The 27,176-nt window shown below is 51.5% G+C and overlaps 1 protein-coding gene across 3 annotated transcripts in view; it reads left to right on the forward strand.

Moving 5' to 3' along the window:
* The window catches only part of LOC135507210 (carboxypeptidase Z-like), an 88,258-nt gene that overhangs the window by 41,710 nt on the left and 19,372 nt on the right, over positions 1–27,176 (forward strand). For all 3 annotated transcript variants that reach the window (XM_064926800.1, XM_064926799.1, XM_064926801.1), the window contains exons 13-15: positions 13,448–13,587; positions 16,466–16,565; positions 20,751–20,896. In XM_064926800.1, the coding sequence (XP_064782872.1) occupies positions 13,448–13,587; positions 16,466–16,565; positions 20,751–20,896 (386 nt within the window). The remainder of the gene's footprint in view (positions 1–13,447; positions 13,588–16,465; positions 16,566–20,750; positions 20,897–27,176) is intronic.

The following is a 27,176-nucleotide window of genomic DNA, read 5'->3' on the forward strand; positions in this document are numbered from 1 at the left end:
TGTCTCTCCTCCTCGTGTCATTCTGTCTCTCCTCCTCTTGTCATTCTGTCTCTCCTCTTCTCCTCGTGTCATTCTGTCTCTCCTCCTCTTGTCATTCTGTCTCTCCTCTTCTCCTCGTGTCATTCTGTCTCTCCTCTCCTCCTCGTGTCATTCTGTCTCTCCTCTCCTCCTCGTGTCATTCTGTCTCTCCTCTCCTCCTCGTGTCATTCTGTCTCTCCTCTCCTCCTCGTGTCATTCTGTCTCTCCTCTCCTCCTCGTGTCATTCTGTCTCTCCTCTCCTCCTCGTGTCATTCTGTCTCTCCTCTCCTCCTCGTGTCATTCTGTCTCTCCTCTTCTCCTCGTGTCATTCTGTCTCTCCTCTCCTCGTGTCATTCTGTCTCTCCTCTCCTCCTCTTATTCTGTCTCTCCTCTCCTCCTCTTGTCATTCTGTCTCTCCTCCTCGTGTCATTCTGTCTCTCCTCCTCGTGTCATTCTGTCTCTCCTCTCCTCCTCGTGTCATTCTGTCTCTCCTCTCCTCCTCGTGTCATTCTGTCTCTCCTCTCCTCGTGTCATTCTGTCTCTCCTCCTCGTGTCATTCTGTCTCTCCTCCTCGTGTCATTCTGTCTCTCCTCTCCTCCTCGTGTCATTCTGTCTCTCCTCTCCTCCTCGTGTCATTCTGTCTCTCCTCTCCTCCTCTTGTCATTCTGTCTCTCCTCTCCTCCTCGTGTCATTCTGTCTCTCCTCTCCTCCTCGTGTCATTCTGTCTCTCCTCTCCTCCTCGTGTCATTCTGTCTCTCCTCTTCTCCTCGTGTCATTCTGTCTCTCCTCTCCTCGTGTCATTCTGTCTCTCCTCTCCTCCTCGTGTCATTCTGTCTCTCCTCTCCTCCTCGTGTCATTCTGTCTCTCCTCCTCGTGTCATTCTGTCTCTCCTCTCCTCCTCGTGTCATTCTGTCTCTCCTCTCCTCCTCGTGTCATTCTGTCTCTCCTCTCCTCGTGTCATTCTGTCTCTCCTCTCCTCGTGTCATTCTGTCTCTCCTCTCCTCCTCTTGTCATTCTGTCTCTCCTCTCCTCCTCTTGTCATTCTGTCTCTCCTCTCCTCCTCTTGTCATTCTGTCTCTCCTCTCCTCGTGTCATTCTGTCTCTCCTCCTCTTGTCATTCTGTCTCTCCTCTCCTCGTGTCATTCTGTCTCTCCTCTCCTCCTCTTGTCATTCTGTCTCTCCTCTCCTCCTCGTGTCATTCTGTCTCTCCTCTCCTCCTCTTGTCATTCTGTCTCTCCTCTCCTCGTGTCATTCTGTCTCTCCTCCTCGTGTCATTCTGTCTCTCCTCCTCTTGTCATTCTGTCTGTCCTCTCCTCCTCTTGTCATTCTGTCTCTCCTCTCCTCGTGTCATTCTGTCTCTCCTCCTCGTGTCATTCTGTCTCTCCTCTCCTCCTCTTGTCATTCTGTCTCTCCTCCTCTTGTCATTCTGTCTCTCCTCTCCTCGTGTCATTCTGTCTCTCCTCCTCGTGTCATTCTGTCTCTCCTCTCCTCCTCGTGTCATTCTGTCTCTCCTCTCCTCCTCGTGTCATTCTGTCTCTCCTCTCCTCCTCGTGTCATTCTGTCTCTCCTCCTCGTGTCATTCTGTCTCTCCTCCTCGTGTCATTCTGTCTCTCCTCTCCTCCTCGTGTCATTCTGTCTCTCCTCCTCGTGTCATTCTGTCTCTCCTCTCCTCCTCGTGTCATTCTGTCTCTCCTCTCCTCCTCGTGTCATTCTGTCTCTCCTCTCCTCCTCGTGTCATTCTGTCTCTCCTCCTCGTGTCATTCTGTCTCTCCTCTCCTCCTCGTGTCATTCTGTCTCTCCTCTCCTCCTCTTGTCATTCTGTCTCTCCTCTCCTCTTCGTGTCATTCTGTCTCTCCTCCTCGTGTCATTCTGTCTCTCCTCCTCGTGTCATTCTGTCTCTCCTCTCCTCCTCTTGTCATTCTGTCTCTCCTCTTCTCCTCGTGTCATTCTGTCTCTCCTCCTCGTGTCATTCTGTCTCTCCTCCTCTTGTCATTCTGTCTCTCCTCTTCTCCTCGTGTCATTCTGTCTCTCCTCCTCTTGTCATTCTGTCTCTCCTCTTCTCCTCGTGTCATTCTGTCTCTCCTCTCCTCCTCGTGTCATTCTGTCTCTCCTCTCCTCCTCGTGTCATTCTGTCTCTCCTCTCCTCCTCGTGTCATTCTGTCTCTCCTCTCCTCCTCGTGTCATTCTGTCTCTCCTCTCCTCCTCGTGTCATTCTGTCTCTCCTCTCCTCCTCGTGTCATTCTGTCTCTCCTCTCCTCCTCGTGTCATTCTGTCTCTCCTCTTCTCCTCGTGTCATTCTGTCTCTCCTCTCCTCGTGTCATTCTGTCTCTCCTCTCCTCCTCTTATTCTGTCTCTCCTCTCCTCCTCTTGTCATTCTGTCTCTCCTCCTCGTGTCATTCTGTCTCTCCTCCTCGTGTCATTCTGTCTCTCCTCTCCTCCTCGTGTCATTCTGTCTCTCCTCTCCTCCTCGTGTCATTCTGTCTCTCCTCTCCTCGTGTCATTCTGTCTCTCCTCCTCGTGTCATTCTGTCTCTCCTCCTCGTGTCATTCTGTCTCTCCTCTCCTCCTCGTGTCATTCTGTCTCTCCTCTCCTCCTCGTGTCATTCTGTCTCTCCTCTCCTCCTCTTGTCATTCTGTCTCTCCTCTCCTCCTCGTGTCATTCTGTCTCTCCTCTCCTCCTCGTGTCATTCTGTCTCTCCTCTCCTCCTCGTGTCATTCTGTCTCTCCTCTTCTCCTCGTGTCATTCTGTCTCTCCTCTCCTCGTGTCATTCTGTCTCTCCTCTCCTCCTCGTGTCATTCTGTCTCTCCTCTCCTCCTCGTGTCATTCTGTCTCTCCTCCTCGTGTCATTCTGTCTCTCCTCCTCGTGTCATTCTGTCTCTCCTCTCCTCCTCTAGTCATTCTGTCTCTCCTCTCCTCCTCGTGTCATTCTGTCTCTCCTCTCCTCGTGTCATTCTGTCTCTCCTCTCCTCCTCTTGTCATTCTGTCTCTCCTCTCCTCCTCTTGTCATTCTGTCTCTCCTCTCCTCCTCTTGTCATTCTGTCTCTCCTCTCCTCGTGTCATTCTGTCTCTCCTCCTCTTGTCATTCTGTCTCTCCTCTCCTCCTCTTGTCATTCTGTCTCTCCTCTCCTCCTCTTGTCATTCTGTCTCTCCTCTCCTCCTCGTGTCATTCTGTCTCTCCTCTCCTCCTCTTGTCATTCTGTCTCTCCTCTCCTCGTGTCATTCTGTCTCTCCTCCTCGTGTCATTCTGTCTCTCCTCCTCTTGTCATTCTGTCTGTCCTCTCCTCCTCTTGTCATTCTGTCTCTCCTCTCCTCGTGTCATTCTGTCTCTCCTCCTCGTGTCATTCTGTCTCTCCTCTCCTCCTCTTGTCATTCTGTCTCTCCTCCTCTTGTCATTCTGTCTCTCCTCTCCTCGTGTCATTCTGTCTCTCCTCCTCGTGTCATTCTGTCTCTCCTCTCCTCCTCGTGTCATTCTGTCTCTCCTCTCCTCCTCGTGTCATTCTGTCTCTCCTCTCCTCCTCGTGTCATTCTGTCTCTCCTCCTCGTGTCATTCTGTCTCTCCTCCTCGTGTCATTCTGTCTCTCCTCTCCTCCTCGTGTCATTCTGTCTCTCCTCCTCGTGTCATTCTGTCTCTCCTCTCCTCCTCGTGTCATTCTGTCTCTCCTCCTCGTGTCATTCTGTCTCTCCTCTCCTCCTCTTGTCATTCTGTCTCTCCTCTCCTCCTCGTGTCATTCTGTCTCTCCTCTCCTCTTCGTGTCATTCTGTCTCTCCTCTCCTCTTCGTGTCATTCTGTCTCTCCTCCTCTTGTCATTCTGTCTCTCCTCCTCGTGTCATTCTGTCTCTCCTCCTCGTGTCATTCTGTCTCTCCTCTCCTCTTCGTGTCATTCTGTCTCTCCTCTCCTCCTCGTGTCATTCTGTCTCTCCTCCTCGTGTCATTCTGTCTCTCCTCTTCTCCTCGTGTCATTCTGTCTCTCCTCTCCTCCTCGTGTCATTCTGTCTCTCCTCTCCTCCTCTTGTCATTCTGTCTCTCCTCTCCTCCTCTTGTCATTCTGTCTCTCCTCTCCTCCTCTTGTCATTCTGTCTCTCCTCTTCTCCTCGTGTCATTCTGTCTCTGCTCCTCTTGTCATTCTGTCTCTCCTCTCCTCCTCGTGTCATTCTGTCTCTCCTCTCCTCCTCGTGTCATTCTGTCTCTCCTCCTCTTGTCATTCTGTCTCTCCTCTTCTCCTCGTGTCATTCTGTCTCTTCTCCTCGTGTCATTCTGTCTCTCCTCTCCTCCTCGTGTCATTCTGTCTCTCCTCTCCTCTTCGTGTCATTCTGTCTCTCCTCCTCGTGTCATTCTGTCTCTCCTCCTCGTGTCATTCTGTCTCTCCTCTCCTCCTCTTGTCATTCTGTCTCTCCTCTCCTCCTCGTGTCATTCTGTCTCTCCTCTCCTCGTGTCATTCTGTCTCTCCTCTCCTCCTCGTGTCATTCTGTCTCTCCTCTCCTCCTCGTGTCATTCTGTCTCTCCTCTCCTCCTCGTGTCATTCTGTCTCTCCTCCTCGTGTCATTCTGTTTCTCCTCCTCGTGTCATTCTGTCTCTCCTCCTCGTGTCATTCTGTCTCTCCTCGTGTCATTCTGTCTCTCCTCTTCTCCTCGTGTCATTCTGTCTCTCCTCTCCTCCTCGTGTCATTCTGTCTCTCCTCTCCTCCTCGTGTCATTCTGTCTCTCCTCCTCTTGTCATTCTGTCTCTCCTCTCCTCCTCGTGTCATTCTGTCTCTCCTCTCCTCCTCTTGTCATTCTGTCTCTCCTCTCCTCCTCTTGTCATTCTGTCTCTCCTCTCCTCCTCGTGTCATTCTGTCTCTCCTCTCCTCCTCGTGTCATTCTGTCTCTCCTCCTCGTGTCATTCTGTCTCTCCTCTCCTCCTCTTGTCATTCTGTCTCTCCTCTCCTCCTCGTGTCATTCTGTCTCTCCTCCTCGTGTCATTCTGTCTCTCCTCTCCTCCTCGTGTCATTCTGTCTCTCCTCTCCTCCTCGTGTCATTCTGTCTCTCCTCCTCGTGTCATTCTGTCTCTCCTCCTCGTGTCATTCTGTCTCTCCTCTCCTCCTCGTGTCATTCTGTCTCTCCTCCTCGTGTCATTCTGTCTCTCCTCTCCTCCTCGTGTCATTCTGTCTCTCCTCCTCGTGTCATTCTGTCTCTCCTCTCCTCCTCGTGTCATTCTGTCTCTCCTCTCCTCCTCGTGTCATTCTGTCTCTCCTCCTCGTGTCATTCTGTCTCTCCTCTCCTCGTGTCATTCTGTCTCTCCTCTCCTCGTGTCATTCTGTCTCTCCTCTCCTCCTCGTGTCATTCTGTCTCTCCTCTCCTCCTCGTGTCATTCTGTCTCTCCTCTCCTCCTCTGTGTCATTCTGTCTCTCCTCTCCTCCTCTTGTCATTCTGTCTCTCCTCTCCTCCTCGTGTCATTCTGTCTCTCCTCCTCGTGTCATTCTGTCTCTCCTCTCCTCCTCGTGTCATTCTGTCTCTCCTCTTCTCCTCGTGTCATTCTGTCTCTCCTCCTCGTGTCATTCTGTCTCTCTCTCCTCCTCGTGTCATTCTGTCTCTCCTCCTCGTGTCATTCTGTCTCTCCTCTCCTCCTCGTGTCATTCTGTCTCTCCTCCTCTGTCATTCTGTCTCTCCTCTCCTCCTCGTGTCATTCTGTCTCTCCTCTCTCCTCCTCGTGTCATTCTGTCTCTCCTCTCCTCCTCGTGTCATTCTGTCTCTCCTCCTCTTGTCATTCTGTCTCTCCTCTCCTCCTCGTGTCATTCTGTCTCTCCTCCTCGTGTCATTCTGTCTCTCCTCTCCTCCTCGTGTCATTCTGTCTCTCCTCCTCGTGTCATTCTGTCTTTCCTCTCCTCCTCGTGTCATTCTGTCTCTCCTCCTCTTGTCATTCTGTCTCCTCTCGTGTCATTCTGTCTCTCCTCCTCGTGTCATTCTGTCTCTCCTCCTCGTGTCATTCTGTCTCTCCTCCTCGTGTCATTCTGTCTCTCCTCTCCTCCTCGTGTCATTCTGTCTCTCCTCCTCGTGTCATTCTGTCTCTCCTCTCCTCCTCGTGTCATTCTGTCTCTCCTCTCCTCCTCTTGTCATTCTGTCTCTCCTCTTCTCCTCGTGTCATTCTGTCTCTCCTCCTCTTGTCATTCTGTCTCTCCTCTCCTCCTCGTGTCATTCTGTCTCCTCCTCTTGTCATTCTGTCTCTCCTCTCCTCCTCGTGTCATTCTGTCTCTCCTCCTCTTGTCATTCTGTCTCTCCTCTTCTCCTCGTGTCATTCTGTCTCTCCCTCCCGTGTCATTCTGTCTCTCCTCTTCTCCTCGTGTCATTCTGTCTCTCCTCCTCTTGTCATTCTGTCTCTCCTCTCCTCCTCGTGTCATTCTGTCTCTCCTCTCCTCCTCGTGTCATTCTGTCTCTCCTCTCCTCCTCGTGTCATTCTGTCTCTCCTCTCCTCCTCTTGTCATTCTGTCTCTCCTCTCCTCCTCTTGTCATTCTGTCTCTCCTCTCCTCTTCGTGTCATTCTGTCTCTCCTCTCCTCCTCGTGTCATTCTGTCTCTCCTCCTCGTGTCATTCTGTCTCTCCTCCTCTTGTCATTCTGTCTCTCCTCTTCTCCTCGTGTCATTCTGTCTCTCCTCCTCGTGTCATTCTGTCTCTCCTCTCCTCCTCTTGTCATTCTGTCTCTCCTCTCCTCGTGTCGTGTCATTCTGTCTCTCCTCTCCTCCTCGTGTCATTCTGTCTCTCCTCCTCTTGTCATTCTGTCTCTCCTCCTCCTTGTCATTCTGTCTCTCCTCCTCCTCGTGTCATTCTGTCATTCTGTCTCTCCTCCTCGTGTCATTCTGTCTCTCCTCCTCGTGTCATTCTGTCTCTCCTCTCCTCCTCGTGTCATTCTGTCTCTCCTCTCCTCGTGTCATTCTGTCTCTCCTCTTCTCCTCGTGTCATTCTGTCTCTCCTCTTCTCCTCGTGTCATTCTGTCTCTCCTCCACTGGTCATTCAGTCTCTCCTCCTCGTGTCATTCTGTCTCTCCTCCTCGCGTCATTCTGTCTCTCCTCTGCTCCTCTTGTCATTCTGTCTCTCCTCTCCTCCTCTCGTCATTCTGTCTCTCCTCTCCTCCTCGTGTCATTCTGTCTCTCCTCTCCTCCTCGTGTCATTCTGTCTCTCCTCTCCTCCTCGTGTCATTCTGTCTCTCCTCTCCTCCTCGTGTCATTCTGTCTCTCCTCCTCGTGTCATTCTGTCTCTCCTCTCCTCCTCTTGTCATTCTGTCTCTCCTCTTCTCCTCGTGTCATTCTGTCTCTCCTCCTCGTGTCATTCTGTCTCTCCTCTCCTCCTCGTGTCATTCTGTCTCTCCTCTTCTCCTCGTGTCATTCTGTCTCTCCTCCTCGTGTCATTCTGTCTCTCCTCTCCTCCTCGTGTCATTCTGTCTCTCCTCTCCTCCTCGTGTCATTCTGTCTCTCCTCCTCGTGTCATTCTGTCTCTCCTCTCCTCCTCGTGTCATTCTGTCTCTCCTCCTCGTGTCATTCTGTCTCTCCTCTCCTCCTCGTGTCATTCTGTCTCTCCTCCTCGTGTCATTCTGTCTCTCCTCTCCTCCTCGTGTCATTCTGTCTCTCCTCCTCTTGTCATTCTGTCTCTCCTCCTCGTGTCATTCTGTCTCTCCTCCTCGTGTCATTCTGTCTCTCCTCTCCTCCTCGTGTCATTCTGTCTCTCCTCCTCGTGTCATTCTGTCTCTCCTCTCCTCCTCGTGTCATTCTGTCTCTCCTCTCCTCCTCTTGTCATTCTGTCTCTCCTCTCCTCCTCGTGTCATTCTGTCTCTCCTCCTCGTGTCATTCTGTCTCTCCTCTCCTCCTCGTGTCATTCTGTCTCTCCTCCTCGTGTCATTCTGTCTCTCTCTCCTCCTCGTGTCATTCTGTCTCTCCTCCTCTTGTCATTCTGTCTCTCCTCCTCGTGTCATTCTGTCTCTCCTCCTCGTGTCATTCTGTCTCTCCTCCTCGTGTCATTCTGTCTCTCCTCCTCGTGTCATTCTGTCTCTCCTCTCCTCCTCGTGTCATTCTGTCTCTCCTCCTCGTGTCATTCTGTCTCTCCTCTCCTCCTCGTGTCATTCTGTCTCTCCTCTCCTCCTCTTGTCATTCTGTCTCTCCTCTTCTCCTCGTGTCATTCTGTCTCTCCTCCTCTTGTCATTCTGTCTCTCCTCTCCTCCTCGTGTCATTCTGTCTCTCCTCTCCTCCTCTTGTCATTCTGTCTCTCCTCTCCTCCTCGTGTCATTCTGTCTCTCCTCCTCTTGTCATTCTGTCTCTCCTCTTCTCCTCGTGTCATTCTGTCTCTCCTCCTCGTGTCATTCTGTCTCTCCTCTTCTCCTCGTGTCATTCTGTCTCTCCTCCTCTTGTCATTCTGTCTCTCCTCTCCTCCTCGTGTCATTCTGTCTCTCCTCTCCTCCTCGTGTCATTCTGTCTCTCCTCTCCTCCTCGTGTCATTCTGTCTCTCCTCTCCTCCTCTTGTCATTCTGTCTCTCCTCTCCTCCTCTTGTCATTCTGTCTCTCCTCTCCTCTTCGTGTCATTCTGTCTCTCCTCTCCTCCTCGTGTCATTCTGTCTCTCCTCCTCGTGTCATTCTGTCTCTCCTCCTCTTGTCATTCTGTCTCTCCTCTTCTCCTCGTGTCATTCTGTCTCTCCTCCTCGTGTCATTCTGTCTCTCCTCTCCTCCTCTTGTCATTCTGTCTCTCCTCTCCTCTTTGTGTCATTCTGTCTCTCCTCTCCTCCTCGTGTCATTCTGTCTCTCCTCCTCGTGTCATTCTGTCTCTCCTCCTCTTGTCATTCTGTCTCTCCTCTTCTCCTCGTGTCATTCTGTCTCTCCTCCTCTTGTCATTCTGTCTCTCCTCCTCGTGTCATTCTGTCTCTCCTCCTCGTGTCATTCTGTCTCTCCTCTCCTCCTCGTGTCATTCTGTCTCTCCTCTCCTCGTGTCATTCTGTCTCTCCTCTTCTCCTCGTGTCATTCTGTCTCTCCTCTTCTCCTCGTGTCATTCTGTCTCTCCTCCTCTTGTCATTCTGTCTCTCCTCCTCGTGTCATTCTGTCTCTCCTCCTCGTGTCATTCTGTCTCTCCTCTGCTCCTCTTGTCATTCTGTCTCTCCTCTCCTCCTCGTGTCATTCTGTCTCTCCTCTTCTCCTCGTGTCATTCTGTCTCTCCTCTCCTCCTCTTGTCATTCTGTCTCTCCTCTCCTCCTCTTGTCATTCTGTCTCTCCTCCTCGTGTCATTCTGTCTCTCCTCCTCGTGTCATTCTGTCTCTCCTCTCCTCCTCTTGTCATTCTGTCTCTCCTCTCCTCCTCGTGTCATTCTGTCTCTCCTCTCCTCCTCGTGTCATTCTGTCTCTCCTCTCCTCCTCGTGTCATTCTGTCTCTCCTCCTCGTGTCATTCTGTCTCTCCTCTCCTCCTCTTGTCATTCTGTCTCTCCTCCTCGTGTCATTCTGTCTCTCCTCTCCTCCTCTTGTCATTCTGTCTCTCCTCTCCTCCTCGTGTCATTCTGTCTCTCCTCTCCTCTTCGTGTCATTCTGTCTCTCCTCCTCTTGTCATTCTGTCTCTCCTCTTCTCCTCGTGTCATTCTGTCTCTCCTCCTCGTGTCATTCTGTCTCTCCTCTCCTCCTCGTGTCATTCTGTCTCTCCTCTCCTCCTCGTGTCATTCTGTCTCTCCTCTCCTCCTCTTGTCATTCTGTCTCTCCTCTCCTCCTCTTGTCATTCTGTCTCTCCTCTTCTCCTCGTGTCATTCTGTCTCTCCTCTCCTCCTCGTGTCATTCTGTCTCTCCTCTCCTCCTCTTGTCATTCTGTCTCTCCTCTTCTCCTCGTGTCATTCTGTCTCTCCTCTCCTCCTCGTGTCATTCTGTCTCTCCTCCTCTTGTCATTCTGTCTCTCCTCTCCTCCTCGTGTCATTCTGTCTCTCCTCTCCTCCTCGTGTCATTCTGTCTCTCCTCTCCTCCTCGTGTCATTCTGTCTCTCCTCTCCTCTTGTCATTCTGTCTCTCCTCTCCTCCTTGTGTCATTCTGTCTCTCCTCTTCGTGTCATTCTGTCTCTCCTCCTCGTGTCATTCTGTCTCTCCTCTCCTCCTCGTGTCATTCTGTCTCTCCTCTCCTCTTGTCATTCTGTCTCTCCTCTCCTCCTCGTGTCATTCTGTCTCTCCTCTTCTCCTCGTGTCATTCTGTCTCTTCTCCTCGTGTCATTCTGTCTCTCCTCTCCTCCTCGTGTCATTCTGTCTCTCCTCTCCTCTTCGTGTCATTCTGTCTCTCCTCTCCTCCTCGTGTCATTCTGTCTCTCCTCTCCTCCTCGTGTCATTCTGTCTCTCCTCTCCTCCTCGTGTCATTCTGTCTCTCCTCTCCTCTTCGTGTCATTCTGTCTCTCCTCTCCTCCTCTTGTCATTCTGTCTCTCCTCTCCTCCTCGTGTCATTCTGTCTCTCCTCCTCGTGTCATTCTGTCTCTCCTCTCCTCCTCGTGTCATTCTGTCTCTCCTCTCCTCCTCGTGTCATTCTGTCTCTCCTCCTCGTGTCATTCTGTCTCTCCTCCTCGTGTCATTCTGTCTCTCCTCTCCTCCTCTTGTCATTCTGTCTCTCCTCTCCTCTTCGTGTCATTCTGTCTCTCCTCCTCGTGTCATTCTGTCTCTCCTCCTCGTGTCATTCTGTCTCTCCTCTCCTCCTCTTGTCATTCTGTCTCTCCTCTTCTCCTCGTGTCATTCTGTCTCTCCTCCTCGTGTCATTCTGTCTCTCCTCCTCTTGTCATTCTGTCTCTCCTCTTCTCCTCGTGTCATTCTGTCTCTCCTCCTCTTGTCATTCTGTCTCTCCTCTTCTCCTCGTGTCATTCTGTCTCTCCTCTCCTCCTCGTGTCATTCTGTCTCTCCTCTCCTCCTCGTGTCATTCTGTCTCTCCTCTCCTCCTCGTGTCATTCTGTCTCTCCTCTCCTCCTCGTGTCATTCTGTCTCTCCTCCTCTTGTCATTCTGTCTCTCCTCCTCTTGTCATTCTGTCTCTCCTCCTCGTGTCATTCTGTCTCTCCTCCTCGTGTCATTCTGTCTCTCCTCTCCTCCTCGTGTCATTCTGTCTCTCCTCTCCTCCTCGTGTCATTCTGTCTCTCCTCTCCTCCTCGTGTCATTCTGTCTCTCCTCTCCTCCTCGTGTCATTCTGTCTCTCCTCCTCGTGTCATTCTGTCTCTCCTCTCCTCCTCGTGTCATTCTGTCTCTCCTCTCCTCCTCGTGTCATTCTGTCTCTCCTCCTCGTGTCATTCTGTCTCTCCTCTCCTCCTCGTGTCATTCTGTCTCTCCTCTCCTCCTCTTGTCATTCTGTCTCTCCTCTCCTCTTCGTGTCATTCTGTCTCTCCTCCTCGTGTCATTCTGTCTCTCCTCCTCGTGTCATTCTGTCTCTCCTCTCCTCCTCTTGTCATTCTGTCTCTCCTCTTCTCCTCGTGTCATTCTGTCTCTCCTCCTCGTGTCATTCTGTCTCTCCTCCTCTTGTCATTCTGTCTCTCCTCTTCTCCTCGTGTCATTCTGTCTCTCCTCCTCTTGTCATTCTGTCTCTCCTCTTCTCCTCGTGTCATTCTGTCTCTCCTCTCCTCCTCGTGTCATTCTGTCTCTCCTCTCCTCCTCGTGTCATTCTGTCTCTCCTCTCCTCCTCGTGTCATTCTGTCTCTCCTCTCCTCCTCGTGTCATTCTGTCTCTCCTCTCCTCCTCGTGTCATTCTGTCTCTCCTCTCCTCCTCGTGTCATTCTGTCTCTCCTCTCCTCCTCGTGTCATTCTGTCTCTCCTCTTCTCCTCGTGTCATTCTGTCTCTCCTCTCCTCGTGTCATTCTGTCTCTCCTCTCCTCCTCTTATTCTGTCTCTCCTCTCCTCCTCTTGTCATTCTGTCTCTCCTCCTCGTGTCATTCTGTCTCTCCTCCTCGTGTCATTCTGTCTCTCCTCTCCTCCTCGTGTCATTCTGTCTCTCCTCTCCTCCTCGTGTCATTCTGTCTCTCCTCTCCTCGTGTCATTCTGTCTCTCCTCCTCGTGTCATTCTGTCTCTCCTCCTCGTGTCATTCTGTCTCTCCTCTCCTCCTCGTGTCATTCTGTCTCTCCTCTCCTCCTCGTGTCATTCTGTCTCTCCTCTCCTCCTCTTGTCATTCTGTCTCTCCTCTCCTCCTCGTGTCATTCTGTCTCTCCTCTCCTCCTCGTGTCATTCTGTCTCTCCTCTCCTCCTCGTGTCATTCTGTCTCTCCTCTTCTCCTCGTGTCATTCTGTCTCTCCTCTCCTCGTGTCATTCTGTCTCTCCTCTCCTCCTCGTGTCATTCTGTCTCTCCTCTCCTCCTCGTGTCATTCTGTCTCTCCTCCTCGTGTCATTCTGTCTCTCCTCCTCGTGTCATTCTGTCTCTCCTCTCCTCCTCGTGTCATTCTGTCTCTCCTCTCCTCCTCGTGTCATTCTGTCTCTCCTCTCCTCGTGTCATTCTGTCTCTCCTCTCCTCCTCTTGTCATTCTGTCTCTCCTCTCCTCCTCTTGTCATTCTGTCTCTCCTCTCCTCCTCTTGTCATTCTGTCTCTCCTCTCCTCGTGTCATTCTGTCTCTCCTCCTCTTGTCATTCTGTCTCTCCTCTCCTCGTGTCATTCTGTCTCTCCTCTCCTCCTCTTGTCATTCTGTCTCTCCTCTCCTCCTCGTGTCATTCTGTCTCTCCTCTCCTCCTCTTGTCATTCTGTCTCTCCTCTCCTCGTGTCATTCTGTCTCTCCTCCTCGTGTCATTCTGTCTCTCCTCCTCTTGTCATTCTGTCTGTCCTCTCCTCCTCTTGTCATTCTGTCTCTCCTCTCCTCGTGTCATTCTGTCTCTCCTCCTCGTGTCATTCTGTCTCTCCTCTCCTCCTCTTGTCATTCTGTCTCTCCTCCTCTTGTCATTCTGTCTCTCCTCTCCTCCTCTTGTCATTCTGTCTCTCCTCTCCTCCTCTTGTCATTCTGTCTCTCCTCTCATCCTCTTGTCATTCTGTCTCTCCTCTCCTCGTGTCATTCTGTCTCTCCTCTCCTCCTCTTGTCATTCTGTCTCTCCTCTCCTCCTCTTGTCATTCTGTCTCTCCTCTCCTCGTGTCATTCTGTCTCTCCTCCTCATGTCATTCTCTCTCCTCCTCCTCTCCTCCTCTCTTCCTTTCCGCCTCTCCTACTCCTCTTCTCTCTCCTCCTCTCTTCCTTCTCTCTTCCTTTTCTCTCCTCCTCTCTTCCTCTTTTACTCTCCTCCTCTCCTGCTCTCCTCCTCCTCTTCCTCTTCCTCCTTCTCTCTTCCTCTTCTCTCTCTCCTCCTCCTCTTCTCTCTCCTCCTCTCCTCCTCTCTTCCTCCTCTTTTCTCTCCTCCTCTCCTTAACCTCCGCCTCTTATTCCCGTCTCTGTCTGTTAATTCGCAGTACTGGTGTGTCTTAGTGTATATATCTACGGTGTGACTCTCTATTTCTCCGGTACCGTAGGCATGTCAGACTTTAACTACCTCCACACAAACTGTCTGGAGATTACGGTGGAGCTGGGCTGTGACAAGTTCCCTTCTGAAGAGGAGCTCTACCCAGAGTGGCTCAGGAACAAGGAGGCCCTGCTCAGTTTCATGGAGTCGGTGGGTCTGTCTCTCTATAGCCCAGCGACCAGGCAGCCATTTTGTGCCGTAGTTACACCGTAGAAGGCCTATGTGCTGTCTCGTCATTTTCTGACCATCTTTAATGTCCTTATCAGTGGTGGCTGGTGGGCAGAGATATAGGAGGACAGCTGGCTCTTTGTAATGGCTGGAATGGAATACATGGAGCTGTATATTGAACACATGGAAAACATGTGTTTGATGTGTCTGATACCGTTCCATTCATTCCAATACAGCCATGTTAAAACCTCTTAAGGCTCCACCCCCTTTTTTTCCAAATGTTCGCCTAAAATGACATACCCAAATCTAACTGCCTGTAGCTCAGGCCGTGAACCAAGGATATTCATATTCTTGACACCATTTGAAAGGAAACACTTTCAAGTTTGTGGAAATGTGAAACGAATGTAGGAGAATATAACACAGTAGATCTGGTAAAAGATAATGCAAAGAAAAAACCTGTTCTTTTGTATTTTTTTGTACCATCATCTTTGAAACGCAAGAGAAAGGTCATAATGTATTATTCCAGCCCAGGAGCAATTTAGATTTTGGCCACTAGAGTGCAGCAGTGCATGTGCAAAGTTTTAGACTGATCCAATGAACCATTGCATTTCTGTTCAAAATGTTGTATCAAGACTGCCCAAATGTGCCTAACTTGTTTATTAATAACTTTTCATGTTCAAAACTCTAATAGCTACTGTAAATTGGACAGTGTTATTAGATTAACAAGAATTTAAGCTTTCTGCCAATATCAGATATGTCTATGTCCTGGGAAATGTTCTTAGTTACTTACAACCTCATGCTAATCGCATTAGCCTACATTAGCTCAACCTCATGTTAATCACATTAGCCTACATTAGCTCAACCTCATGTTAATCGCATCAGCCTACATTAGCTCAACCTCATGCTAATCGCATTAGCCTACATTAGCTCAACCTCATGCTAATCGCATTAGCTCAACCGTCCCGTGGACGGGACACCGATCACGAAGAAGTTTTAAGCTGCCGTCCTACTATATATTTCTCCCGCCCACCAGCCCCCACTGACCTTAGCATTCCCTGCCATTCACTGATAGGTTTGCAAATTCCGGAAACTTCCCCCCCCCCCCCCAAATTTACTGGGTTTCCAGGAATCCTGGTTGGGAGAATCCTGGAATGAGGGGGAATAAACAGTATATCCAGGAATCCGACAACTGAGATTTCTGGAAAACCAGGGAATTTTGTTAAAATAACCCTATGTCATTCCCTAAGCCTGATATTCCCTGTTGTTAGTCCCTGTCGTTCCTTCTCTTCTCCAGGTCCACAGAGGTATTAAGGGAGGTGACTTGATGTTAGTCCCTGTTCCTTCTCTTGTCCAGGTCCACAGAGGTATTAAGGAGGTGACTTGATGTTAGTCCCTGTTCCTTCTCTTCTCCAGGTCCACAGAGGTATTAAGGGAGGTGACTTGATGTTAGTCCCTGTTCCTTCTCTTCTCCAGGTCCACAGAGGTATTAAGGGAGGTGACTTGATGTTAGTCCCTGTTCCTTCTCTTCTCCAGGTCCACAGAGGTATTAAGGGAGGTGACTTGATGTTAGTCCCTGTTCCTTCTCTTCTCCAGGTCCACAGAGGTATTAAGGGAGGTGACTTGATGTTAGTCCCTGTTCCTTCTCTTCTCCAGGTCCACAGAGGTATTAAGGGAGGTGACTTGATGTTAGTCCCTGTTCCTTCTCTTCTCCAGGTCCACAGAGGTATTAAGGGAGGTGACTTGATGTTAGTCCCTGTTCCTTCTCTTCTCCAGGTCCACAGAGGTATTAAGGGAGGTGACTTGATGTTAGTCCCTGTTCCTTCTCTTCTCCAGGTCCACAGAGGTATTAAGGGAGGTGACTTGATGTTAGTCCCTGTTCCTTCTCTTCTCCAGGTCCACAGAGGTATTAAGGGAGGTGACTTGATGTTAGTCCCTGTTCCTTCTCTTCTCCAGGTCCACATAGGTATTAAGGAGGTGACTTGATGTTAGTCCCTGTTCCTTCTCTTCTCCAGGTCCACAGAGGTATTAAGGGAGGTGACTTGATGTTAGTCCCTGTTCCTTCTCTTCTCCAGGTCCACAGAGGTATTAAGGGAGGTGACTTGATGTTAGTCCCTGTTCCTTCTCTTCTCCAGGTCCACAGAGGTATTAAGGGAGGTGACTTGATGTTCGTCCCTGTTCCTTCTCTTCTCCAGGTCCACAGAGGTATTAAGGGAGGTGACTTGATGTTCGTCCCTGTTCCTTCTCTTCTCCAGGTCCACAGAGGTATTAAGGGAGGTGACTTGATGTTCGTCCCTGTTCCTTCTCTTCTCCAGGTCCACAGAGGTATTAAGGAGGTGACTTGATGTTAGTCCCTGTTCCTTCTCTTCTCCAGGTCCACAGAGGTATTAAGGGAGATGACTTGATGTTAGTCCCTATTGTTCCTTCTCTTCTCCAGGTCCACAGAGGTATTAAGGGAGGTGACTTGATGTTAGTCCCTGTTCCTTCTCTTCTCCAGGTCCACAGAGGTATTAAGGGAGATGACTTGATGTTAGTCCCTATTCCTTCTCTTCTCCAGGTCCACAGAGGTATTAAGGGAGGTGACTTGATGTTCGTCCCTGTTCCTTCTCTTATCCAGGTCCACAGAGGTATTAAGGGAGGTGACTTGATGTTAGTCCCTGTCGTTCCTTCTCTTCTCCAGGTCCACAGAGGTATTAAGGGAGGTGACTTGATGTTAGTCCCTGTCGTTCCTTCTCTTCTCCAGGTCCACAGAGGTATTAAGGGAGGTGACTTGATGTTAGTCCCTGTTCCTTCTCTTCTCCAGGTCCACAGAGGTATTAAGGGAGGTGACTTGATGTTAGTCCCTGTTCCTTCTCTTCTCCAGGTCCACAGAGGTATTAAGGGAGTGGTGAAGGATGAAGAGGGCTATGGAATAAAGGGAGCGTCCGTATCTGTCAGGGGAATAAGGAAAGATGTCACCACAGGTAACCACCGTCATAACTGACAGCCATAGTTCCGGATAATGTCTGCAGCCCAGATGGCTGCTTCTGAGCAGGGTCCTCTATTAGAGCTCTATGGAGGGAGAAAGGAGCCAAAATGGCTACTTCTGAGAAGGGTCCTCTATTAGAGCTCTATGGAGGGAGAAAGGAGCCAAAATGGCTGCTTCTGAGCAGGGACCTCTATTAGAGCTCTATGGGGGGAGAAAGGAGCCCAAAATGGCTAATTCTGAGCAAGTGGCTACTTCAGAGCGGGGTCCTCTGTTAGAGCTCTATGGGGGGAGAAAAGAGCCCAAATGGCTACTTCTGAGAAGGGTCCTCTATTAGAGCTCTATGGAGGGAGAAAGGAGCCCAAATGGCTACTTCTGAGCAGGGTCCTCTATTAGAGCTCTATGGGGGAGAAAGGAGCCCAAATGGCTAATTCTGAGCAGGTGGCTACTTCTGAGCAGGGTCCTCTGTTAGAGCTCTATGGGGGAGAAAGGAGCCCAAATGGCTAATTCTGAGCAAGTGGCTACTTCTGAGCGGGGTCCTCTGTTAGAGCTCTATGGGGGAGAAAGGAGCCCAAATGGCTAATTCTGAGCAAGTGGCTACTTCTGAGCAGGGTCCTCTGTTAGAGCTCTATGGGGGGAGAAATGAGCCCAAATGGCTGCTTCTGAGCAGGGTCCTCTATTAGAGCTCTATGGAGGGTGAAAGGAGCCCAAATGGCTGCTTCTGAGCAGGGTCCTCTATTAGAGCTCTATGGAGGGAGAAATGAGCTCAAATAGCTACTGGATTGGATTGGGGTGATCAGTCCTTGTTTTTATTTTATTTTATCTTTATTTTACTAGGCAAGTTAGTTAAGAACAAATTCTTATTTTCAATGACGGCCTAGGAACAGTGGGTTGCCTGTTCAGGGGCAGAACCTTGTCAGCTTGGGGATTTGAACATGAAACCTTTCAGTTACTAGTTCAAAGCTCTAACCACCAGGCTACCTACCTCCTCTACACTCTAACCACCAGGCTACCTACCTCCTCTACACTCTAACCACCAGGCTACCTACCTCCTCTACACTCTAACCACTAGGCTACCTACCTCCTCTACACTCTAACCACTAGGCTACCCACCTCCTCTACACTCTAACCACTAGGCTACCTACCTCCTCTACACTCTAACCGCTAGGCTACCCTGCCTCCAGGTTCAAAATACTGTGGAAGATGCCAGAGCTATGTATGATGTTAAAGAGTTTTAGTTTAGCCAATTGAATTTGTTGTCTGTATATTTGATCATTTCATTGAGGATACCATCAACACCACAGGCCCGTTTGGGTTGGACGGTTTGTCATTTGTACTGTAAATCATTCAATGTAATTGGAGAATCCAGTGGGTTCTGGCTGTCTATAATAGCTGATTCTAAGATTTGTATTTGATATCTCTCTCTCCCTCCCTCCCTGTCTCCTTCCCTGTCCCCTCCCTCCCTCCCTGTCTCCTTCCCTGTCCCCTCCCTCCCTCCCTGTCTCCTTCCCTGTCCCCTCCCTCCATCCCTGTCTCCTTCCCTGTCCCCTCCCTCCATCCCTGTCTCCTTCCTTGTCCCCTCCCTCCCTCCCTGTCTCCTTCCCTGTCCCCTCCCTCCATCCCTGTCTCCCTCCCTGTCTCCTTCCCCCTCCCTGTCTCCCTCCCTGTCTCCTTCCCTGTCCCCTCCCTCCCTCCGTCTCCTTCCCTGTCCCCTCCCTCAATCCCTCCCTCCCTGTCTCCTTACCTGTCCCCTCCCTCCCTCCCTCCGTCTCCTTCCCTGTCCCCTCCCTCCCTCCCTCCCTGTCTCCTTCCCTGTCCCCTCCCTCCCTCCCTCCCTCCCTGTCTCCTTCCCTGTCCCCTCCCTCCCTCCCTCCCTCCCTCCCTCCCTCCCTGTCCCCCTACCTCCCTGTCTCCCTCCAATCCATGTCTCCCTCCCTCCCTGTCTCCATCCCTGTCTCCTTCCCTCCTTCCCTGTCTCCTTCCCTCCCTGTCTCCTTCCCTGTCCCCTCCCTCCATCCCTGTCTCCTTCCCTGTCCCCTCCCTCCCTCCCTGTCTCCTTCCCTGTCCCCTCCCTCCCTTCCTGTCTCCTTCCCTGTCCCCTCCCTCCATCCCTGTCTCCTTCCCTGTCCCCTCCCTCCCTCCCTGTCTCCTTCCCTGTCCCCTCCCTCCCTCCCTGTCTCCTTCCCTGTCCCCTCCCTCCCTCCCTGTCTCCTTCCCTGTCCCCTCCCTCCCTCCCTCCCTCCCTCCCTCCCTCCCTCCCTCCCTCCCTCCCTCCCTCCCTCCCTCCCTCCCTCCCTCCCCCTCCCTCCCTCCCTCCCTCCCTCCCTCCCTCCCTCCCCCTCCCTCCCTCCCTCCCTCCATCCCTCCCTCCCTCCCTCCCTCCCTCCCTCCCTCCCTCCCTCCCTCCCCCCCCTCCCTCCCTCCCTCCCCTCCCCCCCTCCCTCCCTCCCTGTCTCCTTCCCTGTCCCCTCCATCCCTGTCTCCTTCCCTGTCCCCTCCATCCCTGTCTCCTTCCCTGTCCCCTCCATCCCTGTCTCCCTCCCTGTCTCCTTCCCCCTCCCTGTCTCCCTCCCTGTCTCCTTCCCTGTCCCCTCCCTCCCTCCGTCTCCTTCCCTGTCCCCTCCCTCAATCCCTCCCTCCCTGTCTCCTTACCTGTCCCCTCCCCTCAATCCCTCCCTCCCTGTCTCCTTACCTGTCCCCTCCCTCCCTCCCTCCGTCTCCTTCCCTGTCCCCTCCCTCCCTCCCTCCCTGTCTCCTTCCCTGTCCCCTCCCTCCCTCCCTCCCTCCGTCTCCTTCCCTGTCCCCTCCCTCCCTCCCTCCCTGTCTCCTTCCCTGTCCCCTCCCTCCCTCCCTCCCTCCGTCTCCTTCCCTGTCCCCTCCCTCCCTCCCTCCCTGTCTCCTTCCCTGTCCCCTCCCTCCCTCCCTCCCTCCAATCCATGTCTCCCTCCCTCCCTGTCTCCATCCCTGTCTCCTTCCCTCCCTCCCTGTCTCCTTCCCTCCCTGTCTCCTTCCCTGTCCCCTCCCTCCATCCCTGTCTCCTTCCCTGTCCCCTCCCTCCCTCCCTGTCTCCTTCCCTGTCCCCTCCCTCCCTTCCTGTCTCCTTCCCTGTCCCCTCCCTCCATCCCTGTCTCCTTCCCTGTCCCCTCCCCTCCCTCCCTGTCTCCTTCCCTGTCCCCTCCCTCCCTTCCTGTCTCCTTCCCCTGTCCCCTCCCCCTCCCTCCCTCCCTCCCTCCCCCTCCCTCCCTCCCTCCCTCCCCCCTCCCTCCCTCCCTCCCTCCCCCTCCCCTCCCCTCTCTCTCTCTCTCTCCCCTCCCTCCCTCCCTCCCTCCCTCCCCTCCCTCCCTCCCTCCCTCCCTCCCTCCCCCCTCCCCTCCCTCCCTCCCTCCCTCCCTCCCTCCCTCCCCTCCCTCCCTCCCTCCCTCCCTCCCTCCCTCCCTCCCTCCCTCCCTCCCTCCCTCCCTCCCTCCCTCCCTCCCTCCCTCCCCTCCCTCCCTCCCTCCCTCCCTCCCCCCCTCCCTCCCCTCCCTCCCCCTCCCTCCCTCCCTCCCTCCCTCCCTCCCTCCCCCCCTCCCTCCCTCCCTCCCTCCCCCCTCCCTCCCCCCCTCCCTCCCCTCCCTCCCCCTCCCTCCCCCCCCCCCCTCCCTCCCTCCCTCCCCCCCCCTCCCTCCCTCCCTCCCTCCCTCCCTCCCCCTCCCTCCCTCCCTCCCTCCCCCTCCCTCCCTCCCTCCCCCTCCCTCCCTCCCTCCCTCCCTCCCCCTCCCTCCCTCCCTCCCCTCCCTCCCTCCCCCTCCATCCCTCCCTCCCTCCCCCCCTCCCTCCCTCCCTCCCTCCCTCCCTCCCTCCCTCCCTCCCCCTCCCTCCCCTCCCTCCCTCCCTCCCTCCCTCCCTCCCTCCCTCCCCTCCCTCCCTCCCTCCCTCCCCCTCCCTCCCCTCCCTCCCTCCCCTCCCTCCCCCCCTCCCTCCCCCCTCCCTCCCTCCCCTCCCTCCCTCCCTCCTCCCTCCCTCCCCTCCCTCCCTCCCTCCCTCCCCTCCCTCCCCTCCCTCCCTCCCTGTCTCCTTCCCTGTCCCCACCCTCCCTCCCTCCCTCCATCCCTCCCTCCCCCACCCTCCCTCCCTCCCTCCCTCCCTCCCTCCCCCCCCTCCCTCCCTCCCTCCCTCCCTCCTCCTGCCTCTCTCTCTGTAGCGGAGGAAGGTGATTACTGGAGGTTAATGAACTCAGGAACTCACATCATATCAGCATCAGCTAAAGGTTACTCCAAAGTCAGCAAGAGGATTTACCTGCCTGCTCACATGGAGAAGGCTTGGCGGGTCAACTTCGTGCTCAAAAAGGTACAAAGTTATTTATATATATATATTATTTATTTAGTTATTATATACTTTATCTGTGATCTGTGATGTTTCTGTGCCAGGATCAGTGTTTTGAGAAATATGATGTTGTTGTTGTCAGGGTCATGATATCTGAGGGGTTGATGTCAGGGTCATGATGTCAGGGTCATGATATCTGAGGGGTTGATGTCAGGTTCATGATATCTGAGGGGTTGATGTCAGGGTCATGATATCTGAGGGGTTGATGTCAGGGTCATGATATCTGAGGGGTTGTTGTCAGGGTCATGATATCTGAGGTGTTGATGTCAGGGTCATGATGTCTGAGGGGTTAATGTCAGGGTCATGATAACTGAGGTGTTGATGTCAGGGTCATGATATCTGAGGGGTTGATGTCAGGGTCATGATATCTGAGGTGTTGATGTCAGGGTCATGATACCTGAGGGGTTGATGTCAGGGTCATGATATCTGAGGGGTTGATGTCAGGGTCATGATATCTGAGGGGTTGATGTCAGGGTCATGATATCTGAGGGGTTGATGTCAGGGTCATGATATCTGAGGGGTTGATGTCAGGGTCATGATATCTGAGGGGTTGTTGTCAGGGTCATGATATCTGAGGGGTTGATGTCAGGGTCATGATGTCAGGGTCATGATATCTGAGGGGTTGATGTCAGGGTCATGATATCTGAGGGGTTGATGTCAGGGTCATGATATCTGAGGTGTTGTTGTCAGGGTCATGATATCTGAGGGGTTGATGTCAGGGTCATGATGTCAGGGTCATGATATCTGAGGGGTTGTTGTCAGGGTCATGATATCTGAGGTGTTGTTGTCAGGGTTTTGATATCTGAGGGGTTGATGTCAGGGTCATGATATCTGAGGGGTTGATGTCAGGGTCATGATATCTGAGGTGTTGATGTCAGGGTCATGATATCTGAGGTGTTGATGTCAGGGTCATGATATCTGAGGTGTTGTCAGGGTCATGATATCTGAGGTGTTGTTGTCAGGGTCATGATATCTGAGATGTTAATGTCAGGGTCATGATATCTGAGGGGTTGATGTCAGGGTCATGATACCTGAGGGGTTGTTGTCAGGGTCATGATATCTGAGGTGTTGGTGTCAGGGTCATGATATCTGAGGGGTTGATGTCAGGGTCATGATATCTGAGTTGTTGATGTCATGGTCATGATATCTGAGGGGTTGTTGTCAGGGTCATGATATCTGAGGTGTTGATGTCAGGGTCATGATATCTGAGGGGTTGATGTCATGGTCATGATATCTGAGGGGTTGTTGTCAGGGTCATGATATCTGAGGTGTTGATGTCAGGGTCATGATATCTGAGGGGTTGATGTCAGGGTCATGATACCTGAGGTGTTGATGTCAGGGTCATGATATCTGAGGGGTTGATGTCAGGGTCATGATATCTGAGGGGTTGATGTCAGGGTCATGATATCTGAGGGGTTGATGTCAGGGTCATGATATCTGAGGGGTTGATGTCAGGGTCATGATATCTGAGGTGTTGATGTCAGGGTCATGATATCTGAGGTGTTGTTGTCAGGGTCATGATATCTGAGGTGTTGTTGTCAGGGTCATGATATCTGAGGGGTTGATGTCAGGGTCATGATATCTGAGGTGTTGATGTCAGGGTCATGATATCTGAGGGGTTGATGTCAGGGTCATGATATCTGAGGGGTTGATGTCAGGGTCATGATATCTGAGGGGTTGATGTCAGGGTCATGATATCTGTGGTGTTGTCAGGGTCATGATATCTGAGGTGTTGTTGTCAGGGTCATGATATCTGAGATGTTAATGTCAGGGTCATGATGTCTGAGGGGTTGATGTCAGGGTCATGATACCTGAGGGGTTGTTGTCAGGGTCATGATATCTGAGGTGTTGTTGTCAGGGTCATGATATCTGAGGGGTTGATGTCAGGGTCATGATATCTGAGGGGTTGATGTCAGGGTCATGATATCTGAGGGGTTAATGTCAGGGTCATGATGTCAGGGTCATGATATCTGAGGGGTTGATGTCAGGGTCATGATGTCAGGGTCATGATATCTGAGGGGTTAATGTCAGGGTCATGATATCTGAGGTGTTGGTGTCAGGGTCATGATATCTGAGGGGTTGATGTCAGGGTCATGATATCTGAGGTGTTGGTGTCAGGGTCATGATATCTGAGGGGTTAATGTCAGGGTCATGATATCTGAGGTGTTAATGTCAGGGTCATGATATCTGAGGGGTTGATGTCAGGGTCATGATATCTGAGGTGTTAATGTCAGGGTCATGATATCTGAGGGGTTGATGTCAGGGTCATGATATCTGAGGGGTTAATGTCAGGGTCATGATATCTGAGGGGTTGATGTCAGGGTCATGATATCTGAGGGGTTGATGTCAGGGTCATGATGTCAGGGTCATGATATCTGAGGGGTTGATGTCAGGGTCATGATATCTGAGGTGTTGGTGGCAGGGTCATGATATCTGAGGTGTTGTCATAGTCATGATATCTGAGGGGTTAATGTCAGGGTCATGATATCTGAGGGGTTGATGTCAGGGTCATGATATCTGAGGGGTTGATGTCAGGGTCATGATGTCAGGGTCATGATATCTGAGGTGTTGTTGTCAGGGGCATGATATCTGAGGTGTTGATGTCAGGGTCATGATATCTGAGGGGTTGATGTCAGGGTCATGATATCTGAGGGGTTGTTGTCAGGGTCATGATATCTGAGGGGTTGATGTCAGGGTCATGATATCTGAGGGGTTGATGTCAGGGTCATGATATCTGAGGGGTTGATGTCAGGGTCATGATATCTGAGGGGTCGATGTCAGGGTCATGATATCTGAGGTGTTGTTGTCAGGGTCATGATATCTGAGGGGTTGATGTCAGGGTCATGATATCTGAGGTGTTGTTGTCAGGGTCATGATATCTGAGGGGTTGATGTCAGGGTCATGATATCTGAGGTGTTGGTGGCAGGGTCATGATATCTGAGGTGTTGTCATAGTCATGATATCTGAGGGGTTAATGTCAGGGTCATGATATCTGAGGGGTTGATGTCAGGGTCATGATATCTGAGGGGTTGATGTCAGGGTCATGATGTCAGGGTCATGATATCTGAGGTGTTGTTGTCAGGGGCATGATATCTGAGGTGTTGATGTCAGGGTCATGATATCTGAGGGTTGATGTCAGGGTCATGATATCTGAGGGGTTGTTGTCAGGGTCATGATATCTGAGGGGTTGATGTCAGGGTCATGATATCTGAGGGGTTGATGTCAGGGTCATGATATCTGACGGGTTGATGTCAGGGTCATGATATCTGAGGGGTTGATGTCTGTGTCATGATATCTGAGGGGTTGATGTCAGGGTCATGTTATCTGAGGGGTTGATGTCAGGGTCATGATATCTGAGGGGTTGATGTCAGGGTCATGATGTCAGGGTCATGATATCTGAGGGGTTGATGTCAGGGTCATGATATCTGAGGGGTTGATGTCAGGGTCATGATATCTGAGTTGTTGATGTCAAGGTCATGATATCTGAGGTGTTGTTGTCAGGGTCATGATATCTGAGGTGTTGTTGTCAGGGTCATGATATCTGAGGTGTTGTTGTCAGGGTCATGATATCTGAGGGGTTGATGTCAGGGTCATGATATCTGAGGGGTTGATGTCAGGGTCATGATATCTGAGGGGTTCATGTCAGGGTCATGATATCTGAGGTGTTGATGTCAGGGTCATGATATCTGAGGGGTTGATGTCAGGGTCATGATATCTGAGGTGTTGTCATAGTCATGATATCTGAGGGGTTAATGTCAGGGTCATGATATCTGAGGGGTTGATGTCAGGGTCATGATATCTGAGGGGTTGATGTCAGGGTCATGATGTCAGGGTCATGATATCTGAGGTGTTGTTGTCAGGGGCATGATATCTGAGGTGTTGATGTCAGGGTCATGATATCTGAGGGGTTGATGTCAGGGTCATGATATCTGAGGGGTTGTTGTCAGGGTCATGATATCTGAGGGGTTGTTGTCAGGGTCATGATATCTGAGGGGTTGATGTCAGGTTCATGATATCTGAGGGGTTGTTGTCAGGGTCATGATATCTGAGGGGTTGATGTCAGGGTCATGATATCTGAGGGGATGATGTCAGGGTCATGATATCTGAGGGGTTGATGTCAGGGTCATGATATCTGAGGTGTTGTCATAGTCATGATATCTGAGGGGTTAATGTCAGGGTCATGATATCTGAGATATATCATGTTGATGTCAGGGTCATGATATCTGAGATATATCATGTTGATGTCAGGGTCATGATATCTGAGGTGTTGATGTCAGGGTCATGATATCTGAGGGGTTGATGTCAGGGTCATGATATCTGAGGGGTTGATGTCAGGGTCATGATATCTGAGGGGTTGATGTCAGGGTCATGATATCTGAGGGGTTGATGTCAGGGTCATGATATCTGAGGGGTTGATGTCAGGGTCATGATATCTGAGGGGTTGATGTCAGGGTCATGATATCTGAGGGGTTGATGTCAGGGTCATGATATCTGAGGTGTTGATGTCAGGGTCATGATATCTGAGGTGTTGATGTCAGGGTCATGATATCTGTGGTGTTGTCAGGGTCATGATATCTGAGGTGTTGTTGTCAGGGTCATGATATCTGAGATGTTAATGTCAGGGTCATGATGTCTGAGGGGTTGATGTCAGGGTCATGATACCTGAGGGGTTGTTGTCAGGGTCATGATATCTGAGGTGTTGTTGTCAGGGTCATGATATCTGAGGGGTTGATGTCAGGGTCATGATATCTGAGGGGTTGATGTCAGGGTCATGATATCTGAGGGGTTAATGTCAGGGTCATGATGTCAGGGTCATGATATCTGAGGGGTTGATGTCAGGGTCATGATGTCAGGGTCATGATATCTGAGGGGTTAATGTCAGGGTCATGATATCTGAGGTGTTGGTGTCAGGGTCATGATATCTGAGGGGTTGATGTCAGGGTCATGATATCTGAGGGGTTGATGTCTGGGTCATGATATCTGAGGGGTTGATGTCAGGGTCATGATGTCAGGGTCATGATATCTGAGGGGTTGATGTCAGGGTCATGATGTCAGGGTCATGATATCTGAGGGGTTGATGTCTGGGTCATGATATCTGAGGGGTTGATGTCAGGGTCATGATATCTGAGGGGTTGATGTCTGGGTCATGATATCTGAGGGGTTGATGTCAGGGTCATGATGTCAGGGTCATGATATCTGAGGGGTTGATGTCAGGGTCATGATATCTGAGGGGTTGATGTCAGGGTCATGATATCTGAGGGGTTGATGTCAGGGTCATGATATCTGAGGTGTTGTTGTCAGGGTCATGATATCTGAGGGGTTGATGTCAGGGTCATGATGTCAGGGTCATGATATCTGAGGAGTTGTTGTCAGGGTCATGATATCTGAGGTGTTGTTGTCAGGGTTTTGATATCTGAGGGGTTGATGTCAGGGTCATGATATCTGAGGGGTTGATGTCAGGGTCATGATGTCTGAGGGGTTGATGTCAGGGTCATGATATCTGAGGTGTTGTTGTCAGGGTCATGATATCTGAGGGGTTGATGTCAGGGTCATGATATCTGAGGGGTTAATGTCAGGGTCATGATATCTGAGGGGTTGATGTCAGGGTCATGATATCTGAGGTGTTGATGTCAGGGTCACGATGTCAGGGTCATGATATCTGAGGGGTTGATGTCAGGGTCATGATGTCTGAGGGGTTGATGTCAGGGTCATGATATCTGAGGGGTTGATGTCAGGGTCATGATGTCTGAGGGGTTGATGTCAGGGTCATGATATCTGAGGGGTTGATGTCTGGGTCATGATATCTGAGGGGTTGATGTCAGGGTCATGATATCTGAGGGGTTGATGTCTGGGTCATGATATCTGAGGGGTTGATGTCAGGGTCATGATGTCAGGGTCATGATATCTGAGGGGTTGATGTCAGGGTCATGATATCTGAGGGGTTGATGTCAGGGTCATGATATCTGAGGGGTTGATGTCAGGGTCATGATATCTGAGGTGTTGTTGTCAGGGTCATGATATCTGAGGGGTTGATGTCAGGGTCATGATGTCAGGGTCATGATATCTGAGGAGTTGTTGTCAGGGTCATGATATCTGAGGTGTTGATGTCAGGGTCATGATGTCAGGGTCATGATATCTGAGGGGTTGATGTCAGGGTCATGATGTCTGAGGGGTTGATGTCAGGGTCATGATATCTGAGGGGTTGATGTCTGGGTCATGATATCTGAGGGGTTGATGTCAGGGT

The sequence above is a fragment of the Oncorhynchus masou genome, chromosome 20 (assembly GCF_036934945.1).
Source record: "Oncorhynchus masou masou isolate Uvic2021 chromosome 20, UVic_Omas_1.1, whole genome shotgun sequence".
Classification (NCBI taxonomy): Eukaryota; Metazoa; Chordata; class Actinopteri; order Salmoniformes; family Salmonidae; genus Oncorhynchus; species Oncorhynchus masou.